This window comes from Poecilia mexicana, unplaced genomic scaffold (genome assembly GCF_051168715.1).
Source record: "Poecilia mexicana isolate PSO_F unplaced genomic scaffold, ASM5116871v1 scaffold_22, whole genome shotgun sequence".
In the NCBI taxonomy this organism is placed as follows: domain Eukaryota; kingdom Metazoa; phylum Chordata; class Actinopteri; order Cyprinodontiformes; family Poeciliidae; genus Poecilia; species Poecilia mexicana.
This window is the reverse complement of record NW_028263391.1, coordinates 3851347-3868349: the sequence shown is the minus strand read 5'-3', so window position 1 is coordinate 3868349 and position 17003 is coordinate 3851347. Positions and strand designations below refer to the sequence as shown.

Sequence of the window (17003 nt, the reverse complement as noted above, 5' to 3'; positions counted from 1 at the left end):
TTTACAGACAATAGTGGGTCTTTTCAGTGCCAGTGCTTTTAATGAACATAGGGGGAAAAAAGTAGGGTTTTTTGGGGGGTATTTCACATGCCAATCATAGCCATTTGATGATGCATCACTAAATTTGACCACCAGCAGCAGCAGACAGCAGAGCAAGCCTGCTTACTGAGGCTTTTGACAGAAAACATGAGATTCATAAAAATATGTCTCAGCTGTAAATCTATTTAACGTCTGAAAATGAAAACACTCACAAGAGAACAAAGATCCCTTCTGCGCTTCTTTGGTGAAATACAGGATATAAGAAGTGCTTTATTAATGGTCACATTTTTATCCTAAAAATGTTTCTTCATTCAAGTAAAGTGGCGATTCATTTGTCCCCTCTCTGAGAGGAAAACTTAAAGTAGGCATGACAGCAGCCCCCGAGCCCCTTCATTACAGGACAAGACTTGTGACCAGTCACACAAACTGGAGACAGGCTAAGGAGCCGCAACAAAGAAATGTCCTCTTCTACATTAGCAGCAGCCAGTAGAATCCCTTTGAGCGTTGGAGCAAAAAAAAAAAACACCACACAAATCAGGACAAAATGTCTTCATGGGTCACGTCACTGCAAGCCATTTAATGAAGAAAATACGTCCGATGGTACAAAGTTATTCCTTTTACGGTAAAAGGGGTTCTGCAAATTTCATCAACATGAAATTAAGTCTTTTTAACACTATTGTGAATGACATATATGACCCGTATCACAGCAAATGCCTAGCTAGCTTACAAAAAATATCAATCTTGATATTTTTTGTAAGGATAGAAAACTATTGAAGAAGAATTGGTACTACTTGTGAGATTAACCATTTTTGAGCATATTTTAACTATTTAGTCACATTTTTTCCCTTTAGATTGAGACATTAATTACAGTTCCTTTTGATTTTTTCTTTCTTATTGGGATTTTCTGTGAGGGTGCTGCTGGTGCCATATACAATCTATTACTATTTATTCAGTGTGATGTATAAATATATGCCACCAATACAGATATAAATTTGAAAAAAAAAACAATCCTGATGTAATGCACTGTGTCACCTCCAGTATACTAAATATCCACCTTATGTTCATAACATAAGGCAATGTGGAAAAGTTTAAGCGGTGTGAATATTTTTTAAGACGCCACATGCTACTAATGAATGGTGTCACAGTGGGGCATTTAGAAAAAGACAAAAAAAAAAAAAACATGTCCTGACTACACAAAATGGATTCTCGTTCTCATAATGGAAAGTAAGACATCATGATGTTCATCTTATGGATTTCCTTTTGATCAGAGGGAGCTTCTTTAATGCTCGACACATTTATTGGTGTTGATAAATCTGCAGTCTAAGATTTGTGAGCTTAGCCTGTCCAATCCGCCCTCTGGGAAGCAGATATGCTGACCTAAAACAATAGGCACTATTGGATTTCTTGCAGTTACTTTGTTCCCAATTTTCATCCGTCAGTGTCTGGAAACTATCTCCCTAAACCTCGCCAGACAGATTCTGCATAAGACAACGTTTATGAGTTTGCTGCTGTTCTTAGCAAACGTTTCTGATTTCATGAGAGGAAAAAAAAGACTCATTTTAAAAATAATTTCAATTAATGGGGTAAGAATTGGCTTTCAAGGTATAAAAGGGTTTTAAACTGTTCATATCTTTATGAAGGACTGACGATTTTGGATGGATTCTGTTTTTTCCACCAGATATTGTCCGTAGATTTGGTCTCCTTCAGGTATCCGGCTTAATAATTACTGAAGAACAGCACAGCTAACATCCAGCATTTTGTTGACCCAAATGTGATTGTTCAGCTTCATCACAGGCTACATTCACAGAGTGGGCGAAAGCGACCCAAATCCAAATCGTTTGCCCATATGCAACCCATATGGGCAAACGTAGTGGCACTTTGTCACTACAGTCTGAATTGCTGTGAAAAATTCTGATCTTTAAAAGAAAAAAAAATCAGATTTGAGACACTTCCATATGTAGTACTAACCCGTTTGTTTTCAAAATGTCTTCAGTCTGAATTGGCATATCGCATGTGATTCAACTTTTATGTCATCGTCTTTGGTTACCTAGCAACAACCTGTCGAGTAACCTGCGCCACAGCAGTTTCATGTTTCGCCACCATGCTTCATAGCTGGTTAAAAAAAAAAAAAACCTGTTTCCAACACCAGTGTGGCAGTATTTCATACATTTAAAACAAATAAAAACTGATCAGTATCGAATGATACGATGAAACCCTTATATTGTGACACATTTTTCAGCCATGTCGTTCAGCCCCACTTGACAGCAGCAGATTGTACTTCACCCAGGCTTTAGAGTGGAACCGAGCAGTAGAGCCCACCTCCACACGTTGCAAAGAGATTATGTAACCCCCCAAAAAAACTCCAAGCAAGTAAAACTGGAGAAAACAAACTGAGCAAATCATCCACCCATGGAAGTGTCCAGAGCTGTGGGGGAGCAGGTGCTTTTCTCACCCAGTCATCGGCGAGAGGCAGGGTGTACCTCGGATAATTTGCCAATTCATTACTGGGCAAAACAGAGGGAGAGAGGAAGAATGCTCACGAATGTCTCTTATCTGCAGGAAGCTGGAGTATCCAGAGAGAACATGCATGGTCTATGCAGAAAGACCATGCAGAACAAATCATGCAATATTATAATCAATATTATGACATGTTTATTTATTTAGCAATTTAAAAAACAACAGCACATGGTTAACATTGTGCTATCAATGCAGTGTAGTAAGACTGAACTCAGTTTAACTGCATCAAGTCATGAAAAAACACCAAAGGAAGTAAAGTTAAGTTGGGGAGTAGAGACGAACCGATCAGATATTAATATCTGTATCGATCCTGATATTGAAAAAAAATTATAGATCAGGTATTGATGACTATGTGCCGATCCATAAGGACAGATCTATTCAGTCTAATTCTATGCTCTGTGATTTCAGCGATGTCATGCTGTATTATTAGCTTTACATTAACTTCAAAATTCCTAAATGCACTCTCTGAACCATTTGACAGAAAGTTTGTTGCAGTTTATTTTTGATGTTTCAACAAGCTGGCCAGCATATTGTTTTGGTCATTTTCAGTTTCCTTTTTCACTTTCCATTGGCTGTTCTCCTCCTAACTGCACTGACTGAACAAATTAAAAGTTGCTTTTCGTGTTTGACATGAAAAACATGTCAATACACCAACCGCTTGTGAAGCCGTTGGTGTATTTAAGTGTGCCGTTCTGGTGCAGAGTTAGCAAAAAATAATTCAGTATATTTATGTAAGTGTTTAAAAAATGTTTAAAGTCAATTCAGCACTGTTTTTCTGTATTCAATTGGTATTGGCCGATATTAAACTTCAGATATCGGAAGAGAAAAAAAAATGGATCGCTTCAGGGATTAGTTGACACCGCAAGTCATAAAAAAAATGTTGATAGCGAGTTTTATTGTTATGTCGCACGGAGCAGAACCACTTTCATGTTGTTTATAGAACTGCCAGGAAGTTTTGGTGACAGTTTCGCTTTAAGTTTATGCTTTCATTGTCTGTCTGCTAGCAAGTTAGAGGAAAATCTGATTCTCATTCAGCAGCAGCACGACTGCAGTGCAGGAGCATCAACACAGGCACATAAGGACACACCGGGGCTTTGTGACAACTCCAAATGGATACGTATTGTTGCATTAAAGTCACAGTGTGGTGCATAATTTTACCTTTGGCAGTAATTGGCGATAATGTCTTTGGAATCTTTACCAATATTATCGGATGTGATATGTGGTTACCGTATGTTCTTCTTTCCCTTGGAGCGGGTGTCAACAGCAGGAAATGGTGTTCATGCTGTAAGATTATCTCAACAGTAATGTTTAACTTTTAACAACTCAAGTCTGTACAACCTTTGGTTAAGTATGTAATCTAAAACACTTCACATGGGTGGAAATTGGACAGAACTGTTCTACCCCGAAGATATATTCTTGAAAACACAGTTTGTGATTTATGAAACCTTGTTTTCCATTTGTGAAAACAAAAAGTACCCTCTACTGCAGGGATAATAATCCATTTTAGTTTTAGTCTTCAATGCAGCTTCAATGTTGAGGATCAAGAAAAAGAAAATTAAAGATGTTTTCAACTCTAATTGTAGCAAAAGATATTTCTGGAGGCCTCAATCCAAATGCATGCCACATTTGCTGATATTTTTTGGAAAACAGTTTGAAAACTATTATATCCTGTGGCAAAAAACCCGTCCGACCCCTCGCTCACTCTTCTGTTATGGATGTTTTGTTATTACACAAAAACCCTGGATTGGCTTGTGTTATTCCTTCTCATACTTCCGCTGTGGTGGAAACTGAAATGTACAATGTAACTGTAACTTGCCTTTCCAAATAAAAAATTTAAATAAAAATTAAAAAAAAAAAGTCAAAAAAAGTCAAAAAAAAAAAAAAAAGTTAAAATGATACGAGTATTTTGTTCAGGCACTGTGGCTGCTGGCCTAATGATGGAGAGTTTGCACTGTACTTACTGTCCCTCGATAAGCCAGGTACACTTGGTCTTGTACTGATAGTTTCCTGGGCCGTCAGTCAGGTAACCGGACGGTCCTGTGAGCCTGGAGGAGAAATGAGACAGAAAGAAAGAATACATTTAAATCCATAAATAGACTTTTAAAATAAAAATAAATAAAATAAAAACCTGATCAAAGTTTAGGTATACGAGTTGTTTGACCAACTGCGGCTTACTAGGTTTTTTTTTCCCTCCACTTTTTTCCAGTTTTCTTACGTATTTATTTTTGATTAATGAATTTATTTTCATTAATTTGTGTACGTGTTTAGTTTTATCTATGCCACTTGGAAGTGGGTCAGAAGGTAAAATCTCTAAGAATTAAAAAACAAAAAAAAATACTGCATGAATTAAACTACGTTATAGAGACAGTATAATGCATTTTGTAGTACTAATGCCATGTTGTAGCACAATCGACCACATTACTAAAGTTGTTATGAATATGCTGTGTATATCAAATATGACTTAAAACAAATGTGACTTTGTAATTTAGCACCTTAAAATTGGGCCTCTGTCTCTTTAAGAAGCTCCTGCTCTTTCTGAAGCTCCACCTTCAGGAAGTCATCACAACATGGCTCCTCTATTAACTCTTAAACAACATTTTTACCAACGTTGCACTGAGAAGTAGCTCCTATAATCAGCTCAGCAGATGCGCAGTCCCACCAGATGTTTGCTAATTGCTGCTGGCTAGTCTGAAGGAGACAAGCGGGGGAGGGCCAAAAGCGCAGCTCAGAGGAGGAGCTACGTCTTGAAGGCGGAGCTAGAACCACCCGGGTGTTTTGCAAAGCTGAATGGTTGCCATGGAAATTAAAGAACTTCTCAAACATGGACAAAAGAATCAAGGCAACATTCAGGTATGTTTTTTAATGAGGGGATAACTTAATATGATGTAAAGCTCAACAATGTCCATTTTATATGATACTAAAAGTAATAAAATTGTATAATAAGAAAAATATATAACCAAAAGCTACAAATAGTTCCACATTTCAACAATTGTGCATATCGTGTCACATTACAGCATTAAAAAACCTCAAAACAAACCAAAAAAGAAAACCAAACAAACTTTGCACTGTTGCACAAGAGTTGGCCAGCAGATCAGTGAGTTCAGGTAAACACCAACTTCTGCTGCCACACGTCACTTCAGGTAGTGGATGAGTGAGCCACAGAGTGAGTAAAGATGATTAAACCTCACGGCAAATTACAGGAGGCCATGACACAAACGCTGGTAATTGTACAGTACAGTCTGTTGTTGCCAGCAGAGGGAAGCTCGCCCACTCTGGGGAGCGAGAGAGCGTAATCATTAACGACAGCGAGCCCGCCGACGCGCCCCAGACCGTTGTTTTCCACAACAGTCTCACCTTAAAGTCTGCAGAGACGGCCGAGCCGAGAACACACATCGACTGCCGAGCGGAGTGACTCGGCCCAAAGATTATACCTCCAGCCTCAAGAAACCTCAGAAACCAGATGCTATTCTGACAGATCTTGCAAGATTTAAAGGATATGCTTCTGGAAACCAAAGGAACTTTGATAGTTCTAGCCATGTGTGTTGTGAAAGGTTACTTTATTCATATCTAGGCAACAAGTGCGCTGCAACCTCTTGTTTGTGAAAGGTTTCCTAAAGCCACAAAGGGACAGGTCAACAGTAGCAGGCGGTTGTTTGGGTTGGGAGGCTCAAAGTCCATTGGCAAGGGTGTTTTTAAGAGAATGCCAAACATATGACAGCACTGCACTAAAGGCTACCATGCTGTATCTTGTGACAAACATCGTAGATGTAAACTTAAAAAAAATTGTGGGGGTTTTTTCTCTGAATTTTCTCCTTTTTTGTGGTTGTAGTATCTGCAGTACTTATGAGGCCTGTCACCATAATAAACTTAGTCAGGCGTCCCAGAAATTATTGCAATAAACGATAATATTGTCATTTTCAGGTCATTTTCAGTTAGTGATTATAATAATGGCTCATTAGTGTAAGTACACCCAATCAAAGAATAAGAAAAGATTTAAAGAACATCTAACACTATAACTGGAAAACATCTTAAATCTCCAAAATAAAAACAATTAAAATGGATTATTGAAACTGTGTTTCCAAAAATAATAACCATTCACTCAGAACAAGGAAAACACGCAAAAGTGTTTTCCTAATGTTTCTCAAAATTTCGGCTGTTGTCCAAATGGAAATGATCACACATAAGAAAATAAATTTTAAATGAAGGCAGAGAGAACAGAATCCTGCTGACGGCTTGAGTTGGTATCACAGGTTCACAGCTTACCAACTGCTTTGAGAGAGCAGGTAAAGATGTGAGTATCAGTTCAGCGGTTAGCCGGTAATCACAGCTCTCAGGGGCATACAGGGACTCCCAGCTCGCAGACAAGCTGAGCTCCTTCAAACAAAAAGCGGCTTCAGACACTCCTGATCCCAATGTGCCACCCAGCAGCGAGCACACAGCTTCTTTAACACCGTTCTTGTCACTTATTTTAAAAAACACAATTTCTACTGACACAGATTGCTCAACAATACATGCCATTCCAGTCTACCTTCTCCACATTTTGATACATTAAAAGGACTGTACCCAGTAAATATTGGGGAATTTATACAATACTGGATGATGCCATCAGTTGCTAGCAGACGCTGCTAATCCACTTCATTTGCTTTTGTCAGATGGTTTGAATTTTCTCCTTTGGTCCATCAATCCATGAAGCCTCTTTTACCACTTGACGTAAATTTTACATCCATAAAACCAAATTAAAATCAATTTATGTTTATCATGAAAAATAATAGGGGTGCACCAGTTGGAGTTTTCAGGCCTGACCTGCCAATTCTGATTTCGGTCAGAAACCGATTTTTCTTGTCAACAGAAGTGGACCGTGGCTGATTTTCAGACCAGTGAGACAGTAAATGAGACTGGTTTCTCAGACAAGTATCGTCCGATTGCCGATTTCCCAAAGTCAAGGAAATAGGGAAGGATTTAGCTGTGCACTGCACGACTAAATAAAAGAAAGGAAAAAAAATCTAAAAATGTTCAATGAATGACTTTGATAAGTACTAAAGCTAACCAGAAAAAAAAATATGAAACCTGCTTTATCTGCTTTCACTTTACATCAAGAAAAAATCAGATATTGAAGAATAACATGTTGTGGTGCCTTTAATAAAACAAAACAACCAAATTGTAATCAGTACACAAAATCTGATACGACAGCAATTAAACTGTTTGTCGACTCATCAGCTTTGGATGACCCACTTAACTTTAACTGAGTCAGTAAACCAATACATCATGTACTGCTCTGGATGGGAATAGAGAGGCAGACTGCATGGTAAGCTACAAGCTAGTACTGTAATCCATGGTTAATAATTAGTGAAATGAATTTATTTAGACTAGCAGTTTAAGATCCAGTTGTTTTAGACTAATAAGTTGAGAAAGCACAATTTTCAGATGTCATTATCTCTAACTCAGCATTGGCTTTTTGCAAAATATTTGAAGCATCTTAATCAAACTAACACATGAGGTTAAAATCTTAGACAAATTTAAAACCTCCGTATTACAAACCATTGTATGAAGGTTCAGAATTATAAAAGCCAAGCTTCCAAAGATTTCTGCTAATTAGAAACATTTTAGTGTGACTTTATTTATTTGGAAACAAACTCATCTTTTCATACCATTCACAACTAAAATTTAATCAGAGTTTGGAAATTCAATCATTTCATTTGGTTTTGCCTGGAATGTTCAAAACTTCAATTAGTTTGGGACCGAAAATGAAACTGAAGCATTTGATAGGATTATCCAGAACCGTAACAGCAACTGATGCCCTGAATGAATCAATGCTCTTCTGTCATTCCAATATGCCCCAGCTTTCGAACGCGTCAACACAATATAAGCACTGTTTATAACATTTTACAACCATGTGGCAGTAAATACTCAATGAAGTTTCACATTTTTACAGTGGGAATGAATGCAACACATATGATAAGATCACTTGTATTACACGGCATGGTGGCAAAATAAGGCTATTCCAAAACCAGCTTCTGATCTGATTAATGATCAGAAGCTGGTTTCTGATCTGATTTATCATCTGCCGTATCTGAAGTTTCAATCGGAAGTCAAGTTCAGCTATATATAATACAGAATTTTTGAGCTTGATGTGAAGTTAGATTACAGGAAACATAAAAAACATAAAAATAAACACATTGGTGCAACTTACAGATATTGTATGCCAACCGTTTTTTTCTTGATAATATTTTCTGGAAAGAAAGTACGAATCGCAAATGACCAGCCTCAGCATAACCGAGGCTAATGCTAGCATATCCAAGGCTAATGCTAGCCTATCTGTGCTAACTGACAACAGAGAAATATAGCAATCCAATAGGTGATCGCAGTTTGCATTAAGGATAATGCTAAAGTGTTCTCTTTTTGTCACAATATTTAATAATTCCCTGATGTTAGAATACATTATGATAAGCGTTGCATTTTTCTAAGTTCAAAAAGTTAGCATGCCAACACATCAGTTTCCGTTTGTGTATTATAAGCCTGGCGGGCCGCAAGGATTTACCTGGCAGGCTAAGCATCGTTTGTTTATTTATTTTAAATAGGTTTATTTTATAAACCTGTAACAGTGACGGCAAAGACAGGTTGTGTCGGTAGGTTTCTAGCTGTACGTTCCACCCCTAACAAAGTCAACTATGAAACCCATCGTTAGCATACATATAGCAGATTAGAACCTCAACCAGGCACCCTGAAACTTTGTTTCTTTGAAGTGCCTTGCAAAAAACGACATTTTCATAAATTCTACAAACGCAAAACTCTTTCAGCTCATCGCGCTGGTACACAGTTTCACATTAATTACATTAGAAAGCCAAAGAATCAGAGTTAGTGTCCGTAAGAGAACACACGTCAGAGGCTTACACTGGCTCTATGTTGCACAGACAAGGACCTTATTCACAAATCTGTCTGTCTGCAAAAGAATAGCGACTCAAGACCTCAATCCGTCTAAAAGGAGTACTCTTTACAAAACCTTCTCGTACTAATAAAAATGCCATGGCTTGCCCTTGGGAGTGCTTTTTGGCTCCAACCAAGAAGGACAGAGCCGACATCTGTTGCTACAATTTATAATTTAATTTGTTCAGCCTTTGGGTATCAGCATTACAAGCAATAATTATGGCTACAACTTGGAGTAAAACTAATAAAAGTAACACAGGAAACCATCTAAAGCAGCAAAAATGTATTCCATGAGTCTGGGTTCCTGAGCTTTGTATGGTAGCATTGTCTGTATGCTAAATACAGCCAGACAGCAGGCTCCCCTCTGAAAAACCTCCAGTTTTTAAATCAATGCCACTGATAAAACACATAGTGGGGAAAAAAATACAGAGTTTACCCTTCCACTTGGAGATAATTAGCCTAACTAAAATAGGTATATAATGAACATGGACTGCAAATGTGGCTTGTACCAAATGAATTGGCTGACTTAATCTGATAGACTTTCCATTGGGGAGTGTGTGCCGTGCATTTCTAGGTTCTTATTGGGAATTCGGTCACAATATCAACATTTTAGTGGCTAGGAAGAACTAAAAGTTTCTGAACAGGAGTGAAGGGGAATTTTCATAGATTTTTCCCTACAAAGCACAAACAAAGGTTTTAGAAACAGAAAGTTCAAAATCTGATTTCAGAGCCATAGCGCATCAAGTTCAGATTTTCATATTAAGTCGCTTTTTTTTTTTTTTGGCAAACTGGGCCATTTGAGAGGCCTTGGAAAAATGACCTGACGATTAGAACTGACCAATCCTAATCGGTGATTGGCTGTTCAGGAGATTGGTGGGGGGGGGGAAAGCCAATCTTTTTTCAGATCAGTGAATGTCTGTACCTAAACTAAGAGGTGCTAGTAACACCCTTCAGTGCGGATGATTAAACTGAGTGATAAAGCTACTGAATTTAATCGAGGTCTTTAAAAATTAAGCGAGGAAGCACAGAAATGTAAGAATTATTCGACAACCAAAAGGTCAGCTGTTTTTTTTTAAGACTGCCAAAGCGAGAGAAAGACCTTAACATCATTGCTCTGTTTTATCTTTTAAAGAGTCTATCTCAAAGTTTATGATGAATTAGGAACATTTGTGGGAAACCCTGCAGATGTAGAGGAACTAGAGGAGCAAGTTTAAAAACAGAGGATGTACAAGTTGTAGGTAACCCTCTAGTTTAGCATTAACACAAACCACCAGAAGTGCTATTAAACCATACATGGAACTCAGTGAGATAAAAGTGAAATTATTTAACTCCAGAGCTGCATAATACCAACTGCTCTCTCCAAACATTAATGTAACCACTGGTGCTAATTTACATGAAATTTATGGTAGACCGTTACAGAAAAGCAATATTAGACTGCTGTATAAACTTTGTATCTATAAATAATACAAATTGATTTTTAAGCTTAATCCGATTTTTGGTCTATCATCTTGTTTGATAAGCATGTTTTACAGCTTCTATTTATTTAGACTTTTGATTCAGGTCAACTCTGCCAGAACATTAGGGCCAAGTCGAGATTTCTCTTATTTTTAATTACAAGATTAAAGTCAGAATATTAAAATTACAGTCATAATGACAAGAATGAAGTTGTACAACAATAAAATCTGAATATTATGAGAATAAAATCTCCATAGGACCAGAATAACATTGTAATATTAGGAGAATGAAGTAGTAATTTTAATGAGAACAAAAAATAAAAAATTTAAATGAGGAATGTTGAGAAACTTGTGATATACTTTGCTGTCAGTTTTACAGATAGAGAAATACTTAATCTTTTAACACCTCAGTATTAAATTACTATCAGTAGCAACACTTTGAAACGATTGTGAAAACAACTGAGCCTGTTCTGAAAGAACCACATGGAGAAAGTTGGTCACGTCAGATCTCCAAGTTTATAGTTTTTTAACCTCAAACAACTTTTTTCACTTAATTTTAATGCATTATTCTCTCTAAATTAAACCAAAATTTGCCATTGTACAACTCACAACGGCACTGACTGAGAGAAAATACAATTTTAAAAATATTTTCTGTCTCCTGTAAATAGGAAGTCAGACCTGGAATGACAAAATTTGAGATTTTATTTTTAACCCATATGAACCAGCCCTGCTTGTAGATGAACAAAGGGAATTATGCTGCGACATTTTTTTTATTTTTCCCGCTGGGTTTGTTAGTACAGATTAACAATAAGGTTATGTTTGCATCGTAACCTGTGGAATTTTATCACAGCTTTCAACGACACAGTTAGAGACAGCTTTATTTTTTTAGTTTGCTTCAAATCATTGATTTGTTTTATTGTCGACCTTTGATTGTTATGAAAAATACCAATGTCTTTTTGGGTTGTAAATTTTAATTAGCACGCAAAATAAGACATTGAAACTATTCTGTTGCCTTTTAGAGTTCAGAGCGACAAATCTGAATCGGTTTTTGGCAGACCAGCGCTTCCCGGATACCAGACATTATAAACTGGTAAATACGATTATGCAGTCAGATAAGTGAGAAAATTCTGTTAAAAAAGGGCCACGAATCTAAGATTGTGGTTTACCAAACCCCTCTTGCTGGTGGCTTGAGCATGTAGAGTTCAGCCATGTTTCTTTTTTTTTTATTATTATTTTTCTTTGTGTAAGCATGACCAAAGGCAAACCGCTCCGTCCAGTCAGCACCGACCCTCAGCAACTGGCTGGGCTTCCTTTTCGCCGTCCAACTGCTGAGCCACACACAGCACAACATGGCATGGCTTACACGGGTTCAACTTTACAGCCTAACAGGCTGGCAATGTGCTGAGGCAGCATGACACGAGGTAACAAATTAAACCTGAGGAAGATGGCGCCTATGCTGAATCGCCGCTTAGCCGGTGGAGACGCGCTAACTTGCTGCAAAATCAGGAAGACTGGCTTCCATGTTCGACTCAGTTCAGGGTCCGGAGAAAGTAAACGAGGGGAAGAGCTGATCTCTTACTCTGCTGCTCGTTTGTGTCGAATCGGTGGGATGATGTTCAGAGAGGCGCAATGCTGTCCAAAGCAGTCAGTAATATGAATGAAGCTGTCATCAAGTGATGCAGATTTTTTTTTTGTTTTTCCCATCTCAGTGAAACCATAATGTATTTTTTACTGCTCTTAAATTAAAAAATAAAATAAAATAAAATCAATGTGTTTGCATCCTTGCTGGTATTTGCACAATCATTTGCACCGTTTTATATTTTTTTATTTTTTAGAAATTTATTTAATATCAAAGTAGAAATACATGGTGTGGTACATTACATTTTTACTCAATTTTAATGAAATTTCCACTTGTGTTTTTCTCCACTGGTATATACTGTATTGTAAATAAGACTGTTTTTTTTAATGCTCAATACACATGAATATCATGTACATTTTTTTGGGAACGTGAACTGACATTCCTTGGATCATGAGTCTGATTTTTTTCTAAGAACTGCTCAGTATTTTCTCTTACAGTCTTGTACAGTATATTATGATTTGTTATTTTTAATGTGGGTTTTTACATACATTGTTTTTAACACTTTTACAACTTTTTTGTGTGAATTATTATATCTGATGCTGCCTTTACACCTGATTTCCCCTTATTGGGACAATAAAAGGTTGTTTTTAATTTTAAAAACCTTTAGTGATCCCAAAGGAAAGTTAACTCCACTCTGCTCTGCTCTACCACGACGACATGAGAGGACGTCAACATGGAGCTGCTGTATTCCACATCCTACACTGGGGACAGTTTGTGAGCGTTTCCTGTATTTACCACCACATTATGAACTGTAACTCGCAGCTGTTTCCACACAGCTCAAAGGCTTTATCGTCAAGTAAATATTGTCCAACCTCGACTTACGCTCGCGGGAAACAGAACGCGTATTAGCCTGACGCAATAAATCAATTAATCGCATGATGATGTCAGAACAAGCAAGGTCATTTCCATTTGTGAAATTGTTTTTCTTTCTACCAAAAAACTGGACGACAAAAGGCTCCAGTCTGGTGTTTTGGTCTCAATTTACTGGGTTTTTTTTTTTAGGGCAATTTTGTTTACAGAAACTCCAGGATGCACTTATTCATTTAGTATATTTAACATGTCTTAAATATCCAAATGTTAAATGTTTGTCAGAAATTAAAGTTTATTGATCATCAAGAGGGTGTACTTGCATTATTAAACCATTATATGACTTCAACAATATCATCGTTTATCGCAATAACTTCAATTTATCGTCCATCTGTTACCATGACAGGCCTAATACGCTCACTCCCTTTAATGTAAAGCATTTTGAGTATTATGTTTGTGTCTGGAGGTATTCTGAGCATACTTATTTTTTCCTCCAACTTTCTTCAGATGGAAATTGGAAGAAGTCACATCAGTGCCTTGAAAAAGTTTCTCAACTTTTATTTTTTTACATATTACGTTACAAAGCCAAACTTCAACGTATCTTTTTAAAATGTTATGCGACAGTCCAAGTAATAACCTGACTTAATCAAATAATTTTAAAGAACAAATGGAAATCGTTTACAAAAATTTTTTGCGTATAGATTTAGTCTTAATGAGGCGGCATAATGAGGTGCTTTCTAGACTCATGTTTCTCTGCTGTTACAGCTGCCCATCTCTTAGGGAAGATCTCCATCAGCTTTACAAAACTAATAAAAATTTAAAATTTTTGCCTTTTGCAAAAGGAGCGCTGTAATCGGCGCAGCAGTGCTTCTTGGAGATGAAAGCATCATGCAATGAGTTGGGAGTTGATGGAAAGACAAATTAAGCCAAATAAAGAGCAAAAAGTCTTACAGAAAGTAAGAGACTTCGGACATATAACCAGACTTGTAAAGAAGAGCTCAGATGCTTGAAAACTGATGTTCAGACTTTCTTCATCCAGACTGAGCTTGAGCTGTTGTGCAAAGAGGAACTGACAAAAATGCTAATGTGTGGATAGACACATTAGCACTACTTCAGCCAAAAGATGTGCAGCTGCAACTCCAGTGAAAGATGACTGTGCAGATGTACAGATGTCACATTAGTCCCCCTGATTTTTATGTAAAAAAAAAAAAAAAAAAAGAAACTGATGTTCTCACAGTTTCTTTGCACTTCATAGGTTTGTCTCATTCTGTCACATAAAAGCCTAAAACATACTCTTGAGGTTTGTGGTTGTGATAGTCTAACGTTTTGCTATTTTTAGTACGTTGACTAAATACTTATCAAAGAAATTTTGATTTAGACTTAAAGAGGACAATATTCAGCGGAGAGCCTTGTTGGTGTGCTAAATTGTGTCCAGACAAAGTTACTTTTAAACTAATTTTCTCTCATTACCATTGAAGTTTCACATTAGTCCCTGTGTTATAGTGACAGAACCTGTAGTAGTAGTAGTAGTAGTAGTAAAGCGGTGTGCTATTTCTAACGCAGAACAAACCACCTGAACCGGCCCCAGTGATGGAACCAGCGGTTTGCTGTGCTCGGTGTACCTGAATCGCCCTCCGCAGTGCTGGCATTGGTCCCCAACCCAGCCGGAGAAACACACACAGCTGCCCGTAGCGGTGTTACACTGTCCGTTCATACACGGTTTGTCGCATTCCTTCGCCTCGGTGAAACCCGGCAGCCCGGAGAGCAGCACGACGGCCGAGAGCAGCAGCGCGGTTGTGAGCATCAACAAGCTCCGGCCGGGACCAGAGCAGGAGCCCGAGCAGGCCCACCGCGTCGCCCCGTACATTCTCTCACAAAAGATGGCTGCTTGAGGCAGGCGGTCAGCCGCTTCGGGGGATAACCACCCAGGGAGCTGTCAGTCTGCGGGGGCTCCTTCTTTATCGAAGCGGTGGTTGTAGCGTTTCCCTGGAGGTAAAACAGCGGAGGCTCTTCGCTGAAGGAAAGGCTTCGCTGGTTACTTAGTTTCCATCATTTCAGGGACTGTTTCCCAGCGCCGCACCGAGCCGCATATTGACGTCCAGAAGTGACGTTATGGCGACGGAAATGCGCAACGCAGCATCTGTGGCCTGAAACCCTTATTTTGAAAACAGGTAATTTATCCCGCCTCTTCAGGTTGGTAACTCCGCTATGAATCTCGGTGTCATTTCTCACATCATTTTAATTTATTTATTTTAAAGAAAATTACTTATACAATTTTACTTTCCTCCTTTGTACTCCTGCATTGCTCGTTCATATGAACACCATTCACTCTTTCAAACTCATAAGATACAAAGTATGAGATAAAGTCATAATTGATAAGTCTTCAAGACTGTGGAATCATTGGCGTCATCATTTATTTGTGACTCAGTGAATAATGTGTCATGTTTATTTTTTTATTTTTTATTTTATTTTGTTTGTTTTTTACCTTTTGTTTTACTATGGACCTTTTTGTGTCTGGAATAAAGATTGATTGATTGATTGATCAATCAATTGATTGATTGATTGATTGATTGATTGATTGATTGATTGATCAAAATTATGAGATACAAAGTCATAATTTCGACATTCAACTTAGTAGTTTTGAGATTTAAAAAAAATATGAAACACATTAAGATTATGCTGTTGATGTTCAATTAAAAAACATGTAGTTGACGTGAATGAGAACTGCATTTTAAATATTTTAGTGAGGAGGTCTTCAAACTAAAATATTTCATGGCTTACAGTTTCATGTAAACACTGAAGTTTCAAGTTCAAATAATGTATCCTTAGGCTACATATTATAATGTTATATTATATTAGGTGTTGTTTGTAACTGTCGCGAGTAGGAGGGAGATCTGATTTCTCTGATTTCATGTGATATTTCAGAGGAAGTGATTTATAAACTGGGAAAGGAATAAGTATCTGTTAGACTGGGGAATCAATATAATCTAACAATTATCATACGTTATTATCCAGACATAAAAACATAAAACATCTGGTAAACCCATATGTTTTATCACTTGCCATTTTGTGCTGCCTTTTTATTTTCAATTATTTGTCACACACCAAAAAAAAAAAAAAAAAAAACAGTTTCAACAATTACATTTTTCTTGAAGGTTTATTGATTCCAGCTTATAAATGATGAGCAGTTTCAATTGTATCTCCCATCTTACAGTGATTGACTGGCACTTGGACTTTGCAAACGGCAGGAAAACAACTTAACTTCTTGACTGACAAAGTCAAACTATCAAGAAACAAAAACAATGATTGGAATCAGGTCTCAGAAAAATGAAACCGTCAGGAAATGCTCCACAGTATTTGTAAAGTTGAGAGAGTCACCAAAATGTAAAGTTCTTTTCAAATTAGAACAAAGAAAGTTGGTGGAAGAAGAAGAATTGTGAGTTCATCTGAAAGGCAGTGGGTTTGTTTTTAGCTGATAAAAAAAAAACAAAGCAAAAGGCATAATCAGATTTAGAGGCTGATGTAACAGACTCACTGAAGTTTTAGACTTCAGATAAAACTACCTCTCTTGTAGTTTTTCCCAAACAACCAATCAGAAGAACAATAGCAGTGACTCAGGCAGC

At 37.4% G+C, this 17003-nt stretch overlaps 1 protein-coding gene across 2 annotated transcripts in view; it reads right to left on the bottom strand.

Moving 5' to 3' along the window:
* The window catches only part of atrn (attractin), a 148039-nt gene extending 131252 nt beyond the window's left edge, over positions 1-16787 (bottom strand). The window contains exons 1-2 of one of the 2 annotated variants that reach the window (XM_088002895.1): positions 15003-16787; positions 4518-4601 (exon numbers count right to left, since the gene is read on the bottom strand). In XM_088002895.1, the coding sequence (XP_087859021.1) occupies positions 4518-4601; positions 15003-15247 (329 nt within the window). In that variant the 5' untranslated portion in view covers positions 15248-16787. The remainder of the gene's footprint in view (positions 1-4517; positions 4602-15002) is intronic. The other variant, XM_088002896.1, reaches the window with a different exon arrangement.
* Between the last annotated feature and the right edge of the window lie 216 nt (positions 16788-17003).